Source organism: Melozone crissalis, unplaced genomic scaffold (genome assembly GCF_028551555.1).
Source record: "Melozone crissalis strain CALT ecotype California unplaced genomic scaffold, PUWL_Pcris_2 ptg000004l_1, whole genome shotgun sequence".
In the NCBI taxonomy this organism is placed as follows: domain Eukaryota; kingdom Metazoa; phylum Chordata; class Aves; order Passeriformes; family Passerellidae; genus Melozone; species Melozone crissalis.
The window spans coordinates 32,256,627-32,274,584 of record NW_026535782.1 but is presented as its reverse complement, the minus strand read 5'-3'; the positions used below and the strand labels follow the sequence as shown (position 1 = coordinate 32,274,584).

Here is a 17,958-nt window from a genome sequence, read left to right as displayed (position 1 = left end):
TCTTTAGCACAATGAAGTGCAAACCCATCAACTGGATGCCAAATTATTCTTAGACTGCTGGAGCCAATTGTAAGTAACCAAACCAAACTGAATCAAAACAAATTTTATTTCTTTTGGGCTTTGGCTAAAAGGCATAAAACTGGTGTAGAAGCTCAAGCAAAGGTCTTCTCTGCCTTTTGCTTCAGGGAAAGTTGTTCCTTTTCTGGTCTTTAAATAATTCATAAAACTAACAGAGGAGAAGGGGAAAAATTTTCTATGCAGGAATATCTAAAGACTCTTTCAATTAATGAGAACTATCAGGAGACATATTCCATTTTTTAAAAAATCAAGAAACAGAAATTTCCAGTTATATAGCTAAAAGATAATTGCCACTAAAAATTCATAGAGAAGTGGCATTTTGGAGGGAAGAACAGTAATTAAAATAATAGATTTTAATGACAGAGATACTACACTCTATCCACGAATTTGAAGGCCTAAGTGCCATTCATTGAGCTCTATTGCTATTAATAGTATGTTTAGTTTTTTTAAAAAATAATTTTAAAATTATTTCATTAAGGAAAAGGACTAAAAACTATGGGATAATGGTGACTGAAAAAAAGAAGAGTCCTACTCTACCATCTTACAGCTTCATGTTGTCATATCAAAATGTTCTCTATCACAATGCGAAAAGCAATGCTGTATTCCAGAAACTGTGGGTGTGCAGAAATGAGTCACTTTGGCAATGATTTGCCTTGCATATCAGTATAAACCAGAAGAGGGAATTGATTTAATATAAGGAACAATACACTGAATTATACACTCATGTACTGCAGAGAAACTTATGGTTGTGGTTGCAAAAAACATGACCAAATAATAAAGAAATCCATTCTATGAAAAAATAATTTCTCATTGTAATAAAGAAAAATACTGGGCATGCAGGAACATCTGTTTTCAAGAAAATTAAGGGACAAAATAAAATATTTCTCCAGAATAGGATAAAAAATGTTTTGCTGACAGGAGGAAAAAAACCTAGAGAAGAATCAACAAAGACTCTCATACAACCACTGTTTTCCAGGATTGCCTGTTGCTGCAAAACCACTGTATTACTGGGTTGAAAAATCTGTTCACCTGGGTTAAATAATTACTGAAATCAAAACTGAACTCAAGTTTAGCCATCAAAGCTCCATTTCTACCTAGCTCTAAACAGAATCTGTAACTTAAACTATTGAAACTCTTCAAGAGAGAAAACCCAAAAATATTCATATAGAAATAGAATGTCATCAGCTACAGGACCAGTGATGCAAGAAAAGACAGGCTCACACACGGCTCTATCAAATGAAGAAAACCCCATATCTTCTCACAACATGGCTTCTGCACTTGTTTTTTCAAAAGGAAATCTCAGATGTTTTTAAAACATAAATCTGTGGTTAAATGCACATAAACAGATAGAGATTTGTATGTACAAACAATTTAATCTCCAGCCTTACACATAAACACTTTTAAGCTCAATAACTTTAGCAAGTAAAACTAGACTTTTTTACTCAAACTATAAAAAAAAAATAATTTGAGCGTACAGCAAGAGTGAATGATTTAATCTATTTCATCTTAAACCTTTCTAGAAGGTGCACTGTGGTGTTCCTGCTCTTCTGAAATGCTTCCTCATACATAACCTTCAAAGCTGTCCAGCTCTAGAACTGTGGTACCACTAAAGAGAGTCCCCAACAATGGGGTAAATAAGATAAAGAATTTCTTCAAGAGAAGGGAGAAACATTGACTTGAAATGTGAATTAAAGTGCAACTTTAAATGTCTTCCAATCAAGTGGCATAACTTGAGTCACACATTCAGCCTTTCTTGGGTGTCATGGTTTAAACCCTGCTAGCAACTAAGCACCTCAGAGCTCATTCACTCTTTCCTGGTGGAATGGAGGAGAGAATTGGAACGATAAATGTAAGAAAGATCATAGGCTGATTTAGGAAAGATTTAAAAATTAAAATTCAAATAAACATAATACCTGAAAGAAAATTAACAGTAATAATAATAATAATAATAATAATAATAATAATAATAATAATGGAATATTACAAAAACATGAGAAAAAAAAAGCCCAAGAAACACATGCGATACAAGTGAAAAACAATTGCTCACCACCAGACAACCGATACCCAGATGGTTCCCAAACAACAGCTGCCCCCTACCAAACTCCACCCCAGTTTCACTGCTGAGCAGGAAACCATAGGGTCTGGAATGTCCTGGCTGTGTCCCCTCCCAGCTCCTTGTGCACCCCCAGCCCCCTGGCTGGTGGGGAAGTGTGAGGGGCACAAAAGGCCTTGATGCTGTGACAGCAATAGCTAAAACATCCCTGTGACATCTCTGTGACATTTTATAGCTCAAATCAGAAACACAGCACTATTCTAGCTACTGTGAAGAGAATTAACTCTATCTCAGCCAAAACCTGCACAATGGGGAATGTATTTTTATGTCCTGAACTTTATAATACTACTTTCCAAGGCCAGCCTTTCCTGTTGGCAATGTTTGGTTTGAATTTATTATTTTAGCAGAAGAACTTACAACTTTTTACAAGTCTGTATAGCTTTAGGGCTTTGTTTTGTGGCATTTAAAAGAAAATTTACTGATGCATACACTTTTCCATGGTTTATCCTAGAATAATTTGATCTCAGGGTTCATTCTTTGCTCTTGGAATAAAGCTCATCCCTCTAAAGGTTTACTAATTTCCCCCAAAATGTTGGGAGGCTCTGCTCCTAGCCTCCTTCATAATATCCCCTCACAACATCAGATGCATTCCATTCCTCTAAGCACATTCTTTCAATGTCACACTGCTGAATCTCAGGGAGGTTAAATGTTCAGGATCTGTGTGAAACAAGGCAGGGACTTTTCAAATTGCAGGATCAGCCTACCTAAGGGAGCCTATCTGATCATAATTCAGCTGCTGGTGCCTATTATCAGATGTGAACTGAAGCAGTGTCTCTCCCATGCTACCAGCATTCACCTCTGTCAGGCAGAACTGCTACGGGAATGCCTACAACAGAGTGCCAAGCCAGATCCAAACGAGCTAGTATGCTTACACAGAATAATTCAGTGCCTTACCTTCATCCTAGCTGAAATCCCAGAAGTGATACAGCCATCCGTACCAGCTACCGTGTGCAAATTCAGATGAGTCTGTGAAAGCAGGACTAAAAAAATCACCTGAAAGTGTGATTCTTGGAAGAACAGAAACACTGGAAGCACAGCACAAGGCAGACAGAACAGGGTCTCATGCAGAAGGGTTCATGGCTAAGGTGCCAGAGCAGGAGCTCAAGCACATGCTTAGACTCTGCTTCCACAAGAAACAAGTGACACAGTTCAGATGATTCTTTGCATCCTCTGCCTTCATCATCTGCTGTTTATTAACACCTCCTCAGGCAAGGAAAGTCTGAAGGTGAGGTGTGACCTTCAATAAAAATAAGGCATGACAGGTGGATTTGCAACTTGGTGACCAAAAGACTGCTCTGCTCATGCCCATCCATGGTTTTCAATCATAGAGCAAGTCTATCAATGCTCAGGAGCCGAATGCAACAGAACTAGGCAGATATAAGAATATTAGTGCTGCACTGAGCTAAGAAGGCTCTGTCCATAGAAGATTAAAAGACAGCCAAAAGTCAAAAGAACCATGTCAATTCATAACATCTCTGCACAGGAAGGCAGAAGATTTGAAACTCACCATATGACTTCGCAGCATGAGGAAAAGGTGACCTCATGCATGCAAAAGACCTTGTACATAGGCAGAATCTTCTCTTCAGCTTTTGTAACCAATTACATTTTAACAACATTGTTACTGACATCATGTTTGTATGGTAATATAAAAGTATTTTGTAAATATATTAATCAGATTTTATTCCTACAGAGTTTAGATACAATAATCAAATATGATAGTTATCATATCCCTTTGGCCAGATTTAGTGAATATAAATATTAAAAAATGCTTTCAGGGAACCTTTTTGAAAATATCCACTGAAGTCTAATTCCAATAGAGTTTAGAAGAAAGCCAAATGTGACATGTTGTATTTTACTTACACTATCCAGTTCTCCCATACACAAAATAATCAAGATTACTAATTAGAACAATTAAAAAACTCAAACTGCTGTTACAGTAACACAAAGGAATACACAGAAAATTAGTTATCAATGCTTTATTATTGAAAACAAAATTGAAATTCTTTTATCTGGCACATAAACAATTATTTCTACAAAAAGGAAAGCCTACAAATCTGATAATTTATACAAATAACAGTTTTTCAAAAAATAAAATTTTAATTTAGTAAACTTGTCTTGTGCTCTTTTTTTTTCTTTTTCTTTTTTTAGCACTGTCTGCAATAATCCACCACAAATCCCTGAGCAGAGAGACATATTTTAAACAATGTTTTAAATTTATCCCAAAAGAAGAAAGTTATCAAGCCCAGACCTATATTAAAAAAAATGTATTCAGGGACATTCTTGGTAAATTTATGGTAGTCCTTTTTTCTTTTTCTTTTCTTTTGTTGTTTTTTTTTAAAGAAACAAACAAAACCAGTTATCAATGCAAGCATGACACCATATCACAGGAGTGCTCCCCTCTTCCCCCTTTTTGTGCAATGAATAAAAATTAACGAACAAGAAAAAGTACAAGTTGAAGGAGACAAATAACCTGGTGAATGATTAAGACCAAGAAGCCATCAAAGTTTGATGGCTGTTGAGCAAATAAAGCTGCAGGATACCACAGTTCTATACCAAGCTCAGTTACAGTTACTATCTATTTCTATATCTTTTCCCAGAAAGTCAGTAAAGCAGGAGAATAAGTTCAAGCTACCATTGTATTCTAACACTGGTTTCAACGATCAAGTAGAAATTCAACTTTTGATCCTTCAGTTTTGCTCTTCCAGCAAGAACATTATTTGAGAAAAACTTGACACACTCCACAAAACTAAACAATCTTGCCCCTCTGGCCTTTCTGGTGGGCCAGTTGTAAACTTAGCAACTTATGGTATTTTAGTGAGCAAGAGGAAAGAAAAGGAAATACACATAACTACAGTTTTTCTACTATACTGACTTTGAAACAGCTATTCCCCAATCTATTTCAATACAGATTTAAAATCCAAGTGTAAGGGTAGAATGACCAAGAAGGTAGAGTATAACTGAAGTGTTCCCTTTCCCATTCGGTACATACAATAATCACAAAACAAATGCAAGTAAAACCAAATAAAGGAAATAGCATCATTAGAGACTGTTATGTTAATGACAGGTAACATTGCTGCAGTCAAGTAATAAATAAATAAATACAGCAAGGTGTTCTTCTCTACATTTTTGTTGGAACGGTGCTCAACAGTTAAAAAGGAATACATAAACTAAAAATCCCAAACCCCTTTTCAGTAATAAAGAGTTTTTAGCAGAAGATCCTGAAGAAGCTTCAGTTCAAGGTGCTCTACCACTTTAACATTTTATCTATCTTTATGAAAGGAATACTGAAGCAGATACCAAAGGGCCATTAAATGAAATAGTAAATTTTCTTACAAACAATAATACTTATTCCAAAGAAAGAAAGCAGTTAACAAATGGCCTGGAAAAAAGAATTACTAAAGCTTCATATACTTCAATTTAAAATAAATTATTTTTATATTTAAGATTGAAGACTAAAACAGTAATGAGGCTAAATCATTCTGAAACAGAAATAAATTGAACCTCACCAAAAGCATATTTAGATATTTGACAGCTCTGCTGCTAGCATGTGTCAGAATACAAACAGAATGCTAATATTTGGTTAGAATCTGAAAGGATTTGTTTAAAACACTAACAAATATGAAAAGTAACTGGCAATCACCATTACTGATTCCTCTCAATCTACACTATTTGAAGCATGATCGAATCGAGTCTCTTCAGTTATTTGCTATTCTCATCAATGCATAACATTCCTTTTTCTCTGAGTTGCTCATGAAGTCTCATTTTACCTACCCACTAATATTTTCAAATCCCATTTTAAGTAGTAATTGCAAAAACATAATATGCAGAGACCAATTTAAAGTTGGATTTATCTCATAGCAAAGTAAAGAGAGTCAAACACATTATTCTATAATACCAATTATTTTTTTCTAAGATGACAGCCTGACCACACTGATTTGGTATCAGGGCCAACATCCATCTTGCTTGTATTACTAAATCACACCTCTGGTCCTTTTTTTACTAGCCTGCATACTACATCAGATGTAGAATGCAGACAGCTCCTTGGTCATTCTGTCTACCTCACAGAAATTTGACTGTGTATCTCAAGAAAACTGCACTATTAGTTAACAAGCTGAAGTAACAGGCATATTCTCAGTAAACATCTTGCAGTGCCGTCATCTAATCATGTGACAGGTTTGAAAAAAATGGGCCATAAGCTGTGAAATTGGCTAGCAAGTGGTTCAAAAGTGAGATACAGCAGCATTAAGACAAACTGCAAACACACTGGATTTAGTACACATTTTAATGAGTTACAGTACCAGCAAAATACTTTGACCTACTATTACCACTTTAACACCCATATGGCTTAGTGTATACTGTGTGATTTTCCCTTCATATTTGTATGACAGTATACATTTCAAGTGCCCACCCAAAAGTAAGCAATATGGGATTTGAAATTATTTATCAAATATACTGAAACAACTTCTCTCACGTGCCATTGTTCCAAATACATTTGCTGCGTAACAAGTTCTTCATGAATCCCTCAAAGTCTCCCTTTTTCTATTTCTCTAGCAGAATAGCTTCTCCTAGCAGCAATTAGGACCTCAGATTCTTGCAGTCAAGTCCAGCAAGTTCTCTGACCTGACAACTCTGTGGAAGTTCAAGTTCTTGGGTTTAATCACTCTTAAGGTAAAGTAGTTCAGAGTTTTCATCATCATGTTTTGGATGTTTTCAAACCTTGTTTCTCCATGATATTCCACAATTTGCGAAGATTGGACTGGGTGATGACATCATCAGGTTTGAGTTGAAGAGCAAGGAGGTAGTTTTCTTCAGCCTCTTTCAGTTTGCCATTCAGATGGAGAATGGCTCCAAGATTCATTAGGGCAGCTGGATACTGGTACCAATAAAAAAAAGAAGGAGGAATATTACAAATATTTTCAATTTTTCTTTTTAGACAATCTTCTTCCACTTAAATTACTCCCTTATGTTTGCTGATTTTTCATGGAACCAATTTAGTAATTTAAGCAAATACAGATAACAAGAAAAAGTTTCTTAACAGCTGCTGTGTAGTTTGTGCTTTAAACAGGTCAAGCTCTAGTGCCTACAGACACAAGACTTCTCTCTTTAATGAGAAAACACAGAACTCATAAAGCTTTAAATGTGGTAATGTTGGCATAACACAGATTCCAAGAGAAAATTAAAGTAATCCAAGAGTGAATTAGCAACAAGAATTTAATTTTAATCAAACCCCTTGCCAATAAAGAGTTTATAATCATTGGGAATAATTAACACAATAATAATTGGAACTTATCCCTTTCTTCTCTTTGTCTTAGTTCTAACTGTTAAGAAATACAGCCTGCTCTCAGATTCTAAGGATGTCCAGGGGTTCTAGGATATCCATTTAGATTCAGGTTGTGGCAATTATTTCTTAAGGAATGATTGAATAAAATTAACAGCAGTGGAAAAATGCTATTTTAATAACAAAAATATTAAAATTTTGTAACAAATCAATTTAAAATCTTATGCTACTAGAATTTTTTTCATGTTTAGCTAAGACAAAATGCTTAGCTTGTTTTTATTTTTTTCATCTCAAGGTTATTCCATTATGAAATAACAGGTTCTTCATGATACTAGCATGCCGGTCACTGGAATTAACAAATATTACAAGGGCAGAAAAGCAGATTTATGAAGCTGAAGAGTCTAACCTATCTTTTAGCAAGCACCAAGGTATTCACATCCTAGTGAGAGCACAGTAAAGGCATTTGTCAAACCAGTGCTCTGCATTTTAAAGAAAAATGGGAAAAAAATAGCACACCAAGTTCACTATGGTTCTCACCCTCAGGTCACCCTAAGTTTCAATGAGCTTTAGGAAAACTCACTTTCAAAGTCACATAGTTTTGCATCAGAGGGTAAGTGTTTCAAGCCACCACTCATCAACGTTCTGCTCAAAATAATATTCAAAATGTGAATGGCATATCAGTTTCAGATGACTGTGAGGGTGTGTTGGTGTGCTTTAGGAGCTCTCCAGTGACAATAACTTCAGGAAAGTGGTTAGACACTGGAACAGGTTGCCCGGAGAAGCTGTGGAAGTGTTCAAGGCCAGGTTTGATGGGGCTCTGAGCAGCCTGGTCTAGATGTCCCTGCTCATGGCAGGAAGGTTGGAATTGATGATTTTCAAGGTCCCTTCCAACCCAAACCATTTGATGATTGAAATGTATGATGTATGAAAATACATTAGGCAGAAGGTCAATAAAATATGTACTACAGTTGGTCTCCCAGACTGATGTGGCAATAGGAAATCATTACGATGAGGAAGACTTACCTTTGTTCCAAGGCTCTTCACTACAAAGTAAAACTCATTACTCTTATCCTTTTTAATCAAGCTCCAACAAAATCCCTATAATTCTTATGTCCAAAACCTAAATTTTGTGGTGGAAATGTTGTTCAGATAAGTCCAATGCTGTATATTCTCATACTATATATTAATATTTTCTCAGCTTTCTTCTTGCTTCTATTAACTTAGCAATACACACATCACAAAGTCTCATAAAGAACTGTGATGCATCAAATTTTCAGAACAAATGGCTTACAGAGTTTCAAAATTAAGCAAAACAAAACTAGTTCAGCTCTCCTTATTGTAAATATCCCAATGCTAATGAAGCGGAATCTGAAGATGCAATTTTTAGATTTACTTTTTCTTGCCTTACCCTGACAGATTTTTTCCACCTTCTGTAAGTCATTCTACTGTGAATCAAACAAACAAAAATCCCAGCTGGGTTTTCTATAGTTTTATCAGTTCAATACTCTTCAAAAGAAGGGAAAGTAGGCCCCTGAAATGTAATCTATGCTACAAGCAACTCATATTGGCAGCCATATTTTCATAGCTCTATCTTTGAAATGCCAGTCTTGCAGACTGTTTTGTTATGAAATAATATACTCCTTAATTGCAGATGTTCAGGGTGCTAACTGATGTTATTAAAGTGAAGAATGCTTGGAAATCAACTCCCATGTACATTGATGACTGTCTAAATACCCCCCACATCTAATTCATTATTAGACTTCAGCTTGTTTGAGAGAATTTTCTCAAATCATGAGTAGGAATGTCCATTCTCTCTAGTCATCCTATTTCTTTCTTTAATGATAGTTCATGAATGAAAAAGCTTTCCTGAAGTTATTGACACAGAGCTGTCATCTCACTTAATTATAACTATGTGCGTGTTTGCACCGAGACAAAGCTTACAACGGATAAGGACTAAAAATATCTTAAACCTAGAAAAACTCATAGAAATGAGACACATGTTTAAATGTGCTCAGGGCTAATTCTACAGCATTCACAAAACTTACTGTGCAGGAAATAACTCATATGGCTTCCAGAATTCCTCCCCATTTCCTCCATACCCTCCTGAAAATATGGTGTGTGTATGGGACTAATCAAGAACATCATATATGTAAGACCATATGCCTAGCTAAGAAACTCTCCTACCATCATGTCTTTAATTTGATACATAATTTCACAAGAGCAAGCAACAAAACCAAATAAAATCAACAAACTGCATGCCTTTTAACTGAAATTTTCCTACTTCTACACATAATTTTTGATTTCCTGCAGGCCTAACAAATTCTAGGATTCTAGGCCATTAATGTTCTACACAAAAGTATCCACGGAAAATGTGAACTGATAAATCATTTCAGGTATGAACTGAAACATTCTAACTCCTTTATATTTCAAATAAGGAAGTGCACAGGATTTTGGAAAGACTGCTCCCTAACTTTCTAGGATAACAGTGTCCCAACATTTATGGTTTATTCTAACAGTCACAAGAGTTTTGCACATCTGCAAGATTGTTCATCAGTGGCATTGCTCTCTGGCATTTAAAAAGGATGGTCAGAGGATAAGAGAGCAAGAGACATTTGCTGTAGTTTTGCTTCACATAGATTGTCTTTTATTAAAGACAGCTGATAAAACTTTTCAGTACGTTAACAAAGGCAGCAGCTACCACTGCAATAACACGGGACTTGTAGCACTGTATAACAAATGACACCACCTACTACTTCAGAGACTTGAAAGGAGAAACAGGCCTGCCTTCATTTCCTTCTGGAGACAGATGCTTTACATCAAAAATAGCTGACTGGCATTTCTATTGAGGTTATAAATGCTGCCTTTTATGGTCTATTTGGAATTATTCCCATTATTAGCATTTTACCATGGTGTGCTTGTTTCCTTAGTGGGTTTTGGGGGCAGTGGGGGAAGGTGCTCATGGGGAGGAGGGAAAAGGCATAACAGATTAGTTAATGAATAATGAAATAACACAAGGAAAGCATTTAGTTGCCTGAGGTGGTTTTGGTTTACACTGATGACAATTTTTTCAGATTTTCCCTTAAGTACCAAAATCAAAGGAGAGCACTGGGCCATGCAAAAATCTTATCAAAAAGTCCTCTCTAAAATTAGAGAACTATAGAATCTTCAAATGACTCAAAATAATTTTGAGTAGTAATTCAGGATTACACTACTGTAACCATATACAGTACTGGACCCCCAAACAGAATAAATCTTAATGACATAGAAGATGAACTGCCTTCTCGTTCATCATCTTGGCTACACATACAGCAAATGCCATAGCAGTACAGTCCCAAACACAAAAAGACAATTTTACTCCTACACAATCAAGTTACAGAGAGAGAAACTAATACACAAACACTTACTCTAGCACAAATGTATGTTTTGCATGGCAGAGGAGTATGAAAAAAAACCAGTCCAAACACAAGCAAGGAAATCAGAAATTGTTTTCCTCAAAGCTCTGCTTACAGATGACCTTCTCTGCTCAACACTACAGAGATCAGGGCAGTAGATTCTGAGATGAAAGAGCATTTTGTTGATGCTGGGGTACTTCTAAGGAAATTATGGCAATTTTTACCCCAGTAGAATCATAAGTGCAAGATGCTTCTCAAATACCCACTTTAAAGAGTCACTGAAAAGATGTTGCCAAAGTCCATCTTGGTCTTAAGGAATTACTGATGTGTCTGATACTGTAGATGCTCCAAAACAACCCCAGGACTGTTGAATAAATACTGTAATAAATGTGGCCAACCTACCAGAAACACAGAGGTTGTGTATTGTTTTTAAAAACTGCAATCAAGGACACTTTTTCTTTTAAGAATTTCTTTTGAGTTAAAGAAGGACACAAAACATCAATCACAAATGAATATTTCATGCCAGCACTTCAAGTTTAAAAGGGGTGAAGAATTCAGATATTTCTCTTTGATAACTGAAGACACATATGACACATAGGTACAATGACTGAGTAGTCAAATAGCAGAATATTAGGTCTAGAATGGCTCACTAGGCATGAGAAAATCATGCTGGACTGCTGCATCTGATCAGTGGCCACTAAGTAATCTGCTGTCATGCCCTTTTTTATCCTTCTGCAGTGATAGCAAGAATTTTCTCTTGAACTTTTACTATTGATAGAAGGAAAAGCAAGGGAGGAACATGCTGAGAGACAACTGCTGCCAACTGCATCTTATTATCCATTGACAACACACAAAATCTTCAGTGGCTCATGGAAACAGACATTTTTATCAGAGTGATCTGGTGTTCTCAGATAAACCAAGCAGCAGTTATGGAGAGAGACTCATGTTTCTACCTGGCTCTCTACACTATAAGGCTTCTAAAGAACTGAAGTTTGCACGTGCTGTGTCTGGTATTCTGTCACAAACAGTACATGAACCACAACTAAGACACTGATCTCCCAAAAGCTGGCTAAGACAACAAAAGTCAATTGTCTAGGTACTGATAATTTGGTGCAAAAAACATTCTGGATCAAGATGACAGGATATATTGCAAAGTAGTATGGATCAACAGAATAAAAAAAGCTAAAATAGCTGAAATTCAAAGTTAAAAGGGATTTCTGGTGTCATCAAACCAGAAAGCAAAACATTCACTTCCGCTGGAAAACAAATAAACAAAAAATCAGCATCTTTGAAGGCTCTTAAAATGGAAAAATGCCCTGCAACTTTTCCTCTACAAAAGTTAAGTACATCACTTAAATTTCAAATCTGCTTATGAACAATTCTAGTAAGTATGCTTTTGTGTCAACAACAGCTTTCAGTTTAAACAGTTAAGAGGGGAAATGGAGAAGAAAACATTCACCCTGCCAGTATTAATTTGAACACAGAGCACAGTTTCCACTGTTGTATTAGTCAGAAATGGACCTAAACATCTGTGCTGCAAAGGGAATCCGTGTCCCTATTTAATTACCTTAAGAATGAGCAACATAAATAGCTATATAAATTTAAAGAACAATAGACCAAGGATCTGGAGGGGAGTGGATCTGATCCTTGGATTCAGTCATCATTTTTAAGAGTAGTATGTTCTTAACACCAAATGGAGAATAACCTAACCTATTATTTACTAACATGTCATTAAACAGAAAGAGACCTCATTCATTGTTCACCAAATTAACAAATTTTTTATTTCCAGGGAAGATGCACACCCTGCAGAAAAGAGGACCTCCAAAGAAAGAATAAATAAATAACGGCATTTTAAAAAGCAAATAGGAATTAAATAGTTTCTGTTGAATGCTATCTATATATAGTCTCAGGTGAGGATAATATAATATTCTAATAAGCTGGAAGACCAGAATGATTTAATACCTGGTCACCTTAACAGCTGATGATACTACAAAAACATTAGGTGATGCATTTTTTTATTTAGTTTTTTTTTTTTTTCTTTTAGACTTGGATACTCTCATCTGGACACCTAAAGCAGGTGACACTTTAACCCACCTGGTGAAAGGAGGACATGTTTGGAAATTGTATGCATCTAACCTTGTGTATTTTGAAACACTGGAGACTTTCCTATCTCAAATTGCAAACTACATGATATGTACATTTAAAGCCAGAAATTAAAAAGAGAAGGAAGGGTTTCTCACCCTTTTTTTCCTATTTATTGGTGACAGATGTGGGAGTCTTCATCCACAAGTACACCATGAAATTACTCAGTTTGCTGCTGGATTGAGACATCAGTATCATTAAGGAAACCCACAGCTGTAAGTCAGAGAAGAGTTCTAGACTTGGCATAGGAAGGAAGCATCAAGTAGTCTACTTTATTTCTCAAATTACCACATCAATAGGGGACATTTTACTATCAATGTTCTCCAGCCAGTGGAGATATTTTCCCTTCAACATCTTGTTCATCTCAACCCTCCAAGACGGCTCAGCATTTTATAGATATAGTTATCCAAAACCAAACAACCATATATGGATACATGCTACATCTTGATGCTGAAAAACTAGCTACCATTGGCCTTTATGTAAGTTCAGGGCAGGCCAGTTTGCAGATCAGCAAGTTAACAAAAGCATGTATTACAACTGTTAGAGGCTGTTAGGATCCTAACAACAGCTGAAAACATCCCACAAAAATGTACTTACACTTGTAATTTCTGTGTATCTAGACAGTTTTTCCCAATGGTCATGCATCAACAGCTTTGGTTTGTGCTTAAGAAGCCTCCTAGTAATCACTCAGTTTATATGGAAACTGTGATGGACATTTTTAGATAACATATTTGTATTACCACAATAAAAGCTAAAGAGGAACATACGTTATGAGCATTTCATATTGTGGTTCTATTAAAAAAAAAAAAAAAAGGTAACATTTTCCAGACCTCAAAGTGTTTCTAATTAAACTTCTTTGCTTTCCAGCTTAAATGTTGTCATCAGTATAGGATAGGATAATCTTACTCCGTTTTCCTCACACCTTAGGATTCCATTTAAAACAAAAAACCCAAATCACTTAAATTTTGTTTATAGAAATCCAACTGTCTCTTCAATTTGATGATTTTAATTTATAGTTATGATTATGTTATAAAACACTTAACAACTTATTTACCTTGTCCAGCACAAATATGTGGCATACTAAGTAGGAAGTTTGTACTTTAGGCAAATGAAAAACCCGATGAACAGAAATGTCATCTGTACTGTCATAATGACAAATAGAAATTGCTCAAAATCTTTCACTAACAGAATTCTGTCCTATTAAAACAAAGTAAGTTTATTAAAATGAAAATCAATTTGTGAGTAAATATATTTTTACCTGCACTTTCTTTCTAAACCTTGGAAAACAGAAAAGCAAAGGGCTTTGTGTTGTTGCCTAAAGACAAAGCCCACTTTTAAATTAAAAGCAATGTAAAAAGTTAAAAAATTTATAATGTACTTCACCCCAGCAGCTCACATGCAGGGCTGATTAGAATAGCTGTCCACACAAACACAATCAAAACTGGCTAATCTTCAGAGAAAAGTCTAATACACAGATCATCAGAATTTTTAATCACAATTATTCTTACACTATTAGCATTAAAACATGTTTGTTTTTCCAATCAAATAAAGTGCCATTAGAAAATAAAAATGACTGCTGAAAATGAATGCATTATCCACTTATTTTTGCCCAGATACACATCAAATACATTGGTACACAGAGAAGGTTGTAAGCTTTTCCAAGATGCTTGTGACAGGCATATTACATTAAAGTTCTATTTTCGAGCAGAATAGACAACAACTGCAGTTTCAGAAAGAAGTAATGTTAATTTCTAGCCTTGAAAATTTAACGAGGTTCTAGTTAGGGGAATCTCAATGTAATGAGGTTTCTAATATTTCGACTCAAATGTTCAGTTTAACATTAAATTTTCAACAAGCCTTTGCACCTTTGGCTGACAACTGAATTAAATGCTTGAGAATTAGACTAATATTGGTATAAGTGTATGTTTTCCCAAACTATTTATGTACTTACAGTCAAAAGGCATTGCTTTTAGGCACATTGTATAAACCATTATGCAACTTGACATACATGCTCTGAGCACAAAGAACAATAATCTTGGTAATTTTTTTAAGGCTTTCATCATGCACAATTGTTATTAAGACAGTTCACAGACAAAATGTGGTCTTAGAGTATTACAGAAAAGAAAATGCTAGGACTTTTTGAGGCATTGCATCTTTTTCTTCTCTTTGTCCTTTTTCATCTGGCTCCTATCACTTCCATGCTTTTTACCTAATGCAATAAGCTTATGCCCAAACTTGTCTTGAGTTTGATTTTTACACACAGAATTATGAGAGCAGCTGAGAAAAAAGGCACATACTAGAGGTTCTTTGCAAAATGCTGAATTACACAGTGTTCTGTGTAATTCATAAAAATTCATGCCTTACCTTTTGGCAGCCAGTAACTTGCAGGTGTCCCCTGTACAGTATTAAGCAATTAAAAGCATAGTACATATAAAAATTATTAACTTCCACAGTAAGTGCACAGATTTAATTTTTATCCTTACATCTTAAAGATTTCAGGGCTGCAGTTTCTAAAATTTGGTCTTTTGATCATTAATAGTAAGACCACTAATTGCTCACTAGGCTTTTACAAGGTTGTGACTTCTAAAAACCAAAATTACTTGCAGCTAGGGTAGCCTTGTTTACCACATCTGAATAATGACACATGTGTTTACAGTAATTAATATCAATAATAGCAGGACATGATCAGTGGTAAGTTACACATTCTACTCTGAAAGACTGCACATGATGCAGCATATGCTGTTTATCAAACAGAAGTTTTCTGTATTTGTCAAACTAAAGTTTTAAGAAATGGACACATGAAGCAACAATTTAAGTAATATTTTCTTTTTGTAAAAGCATTAAATTAATTACTTCTAAAGGCACAAGAGGACAATTAATAGTTGCAAGACTAGCACCAATTCCTGCCTCTGAAATTCAGTGTTAGAAATTATTCAGTGAAACCAGATGCTTGCTCCAAACTGGACCAGAAAAAAAACCCTCTATGGTTGGGGCAAGGTATAATCCAGAGCCAGTAGAATTGCTAAGCAATTTTGTAGTTGGTGACTCAGATTATTTTGCCTCAATTTTACTACAACTATCACTCATTCTATTGAACACCACAGGATCCCACAGAAATTAACTTAGGGTTCTACCAGTGAACTTTCTGTTCAAGCTCATTTTTCCACCCAAACCAAAAAGTTTGTCTGCTGTGCAATTTCCATAATCTCTGCTCAGAGAGCACTTTCTTCCTCTATTATGGGTAAAACATTTGACTTGTGAACTAGTCAGCAAAAAATCTCTAGCAATGTAGCTATCTGATTAGAATTTTCCAAGCAGAATTAAGGAAGTATCATGGATCTTTCAAAAAGGACAGAACATGTCTGATAATTTTAAGTGCATTTAAATGCAGTCAGAATGTGAAAAAATGAAGTAGAAAACTTAATTGCAATAAAATTCCACCAAATAACTCCACTATAAATATATTAATCATTCCCCTCCATAGAATCTAAGAGACATACATCAAATCTTCCTATGGAATTTAATACAGGGGTTTTATCGTGGATTTTATTTACTGTTGCTGCTTTATTGGAAGAAGTTTATATTTTCTTTCATGCTGTAATTGTTTGCAATGAGCTTGAGGCAGCCAGATGTTGAGGCAACTGGCACTATTACAAACCATAATGCCAGATTAAAGTTATTTATTGTTAAGGAAGACAATCCTTACTGGAACACCTGAAGAATTAGTAAAACTTCCTCAGCCTAGTAATAAAGCTGTTCATTGTAGGGGAGACATTTCAAGAGGGTAGGTACAATGGATTGCACATTTGCTCTCCAGTAAAACTAACTGTGGTAAGCAGAATCATGTGAATGCAAAATGAAGAGGTAGCCAATAAACAGTGGGGTTCAGACAGTTTCAAAAAGGGACTGCTCCTTGGGGGAAACAAGCAACGCTCCATCTCCTCCCCACTGAACTTTCTCATCTGCAGGCATCTGATCTCTGAACTAACTTTCTGAAGCAAAAATGTGTTCAAACTGATACTGAAGTTAATTTCAAAACCAAATTCAAATCAAATTGCTTCACACAGACACCTGCCACCCATCCCCTTCCTAGCAGTCTGCAAAAGTACTGTTCTTCTCAGGCAGATCTCAGACCAAAACCAGCCTCACTGCAGGGCATTTCTCCTCTTTACACAAAATTACATTCAACCCAAAGGTGTGGGAGGGTGGGGGAGAAGACCTCTTGCAGCAAAACCATCTTGTGAGAAAGAAACTTTCTCCAGAACTTGTAGGGGAAAAAAAATCTAGTAGGATGTGTCAAGACACAACTAAAAACCATTCCTAGATTGAGAAATACATCAAAAATACAGATTAGGAAGAAAATTAAGAAGTTATTTATTGCAAAACATCCTATTGAGAATGTATAGTTGTTGGTTTATTTAATGGGCATTAAACTCACATTCTTATGAGTTCTAATTGCGTGATAAATCCCTTGCATTGTTTCTAGAATCAGCACTAGAACATTCTATTAGGAAAAGCCTGGCTGGAATCCCTTTTAATTGAGTTCAAACAGATGGTTTAATTTCTGAAATGCTAATCTGCTGGTGTGAGTTCTCTATTTCATGGCACTTTATTTCTGATTGACACCAAGGGCAAATTTTCCAGGCAAAGGCAATCTTGCTCTCTCCAGGAGCTGATGTAGGCAGCTCAGTATTCCCTGCCATATTACTACCAGAGTGTAAATCAAAGTTAAGTGCATAAATCTACCCATGAAACACCAATTCTTCAATTCCACAATTTCAGCATCTTCAAAAACTACTACCCCTCATCATCTCAAAGCATAATGATTTGTTTTATTGAACTCAATAGTACAAATCTAGACTATTTAGTTTCTTATTAATTAGTTTCAAAAACCTAATTTTCAAATTATTCAGTAAATTAACATCACAGCTGAGTACAAACACAAACATTGCGCA

General features: G+C 35.5%; 1 protein-coding gene across 1 annotated transcript in view; it reads right to left on the bottom strand.

The window, feature by feature from the left end:
• Positions 1 to 4,180: 4,180 nt before the first annotated feature.
• TMTC2 (transmembrane O-mannosyltransferase targeting cadherins 2) overlaps positions 4,181 to 17,958 on the bottom strand; it is a 232,694-nt gene continuing 218,916 nt past the window's right edge. Inside the window, exon 12 of the mRNA XM_054277726.1 lies at positions 4,181 to 7,064. Coding sequence (XP_054133701.1) covers positions 6,885 to 7,064 — 180 coding nt within the window. The 3' untranslated portion in view covers positions 4,181 to 6,884. The remainder of the gene's footprint in view (positions 7,065 to 17,958) is intronic.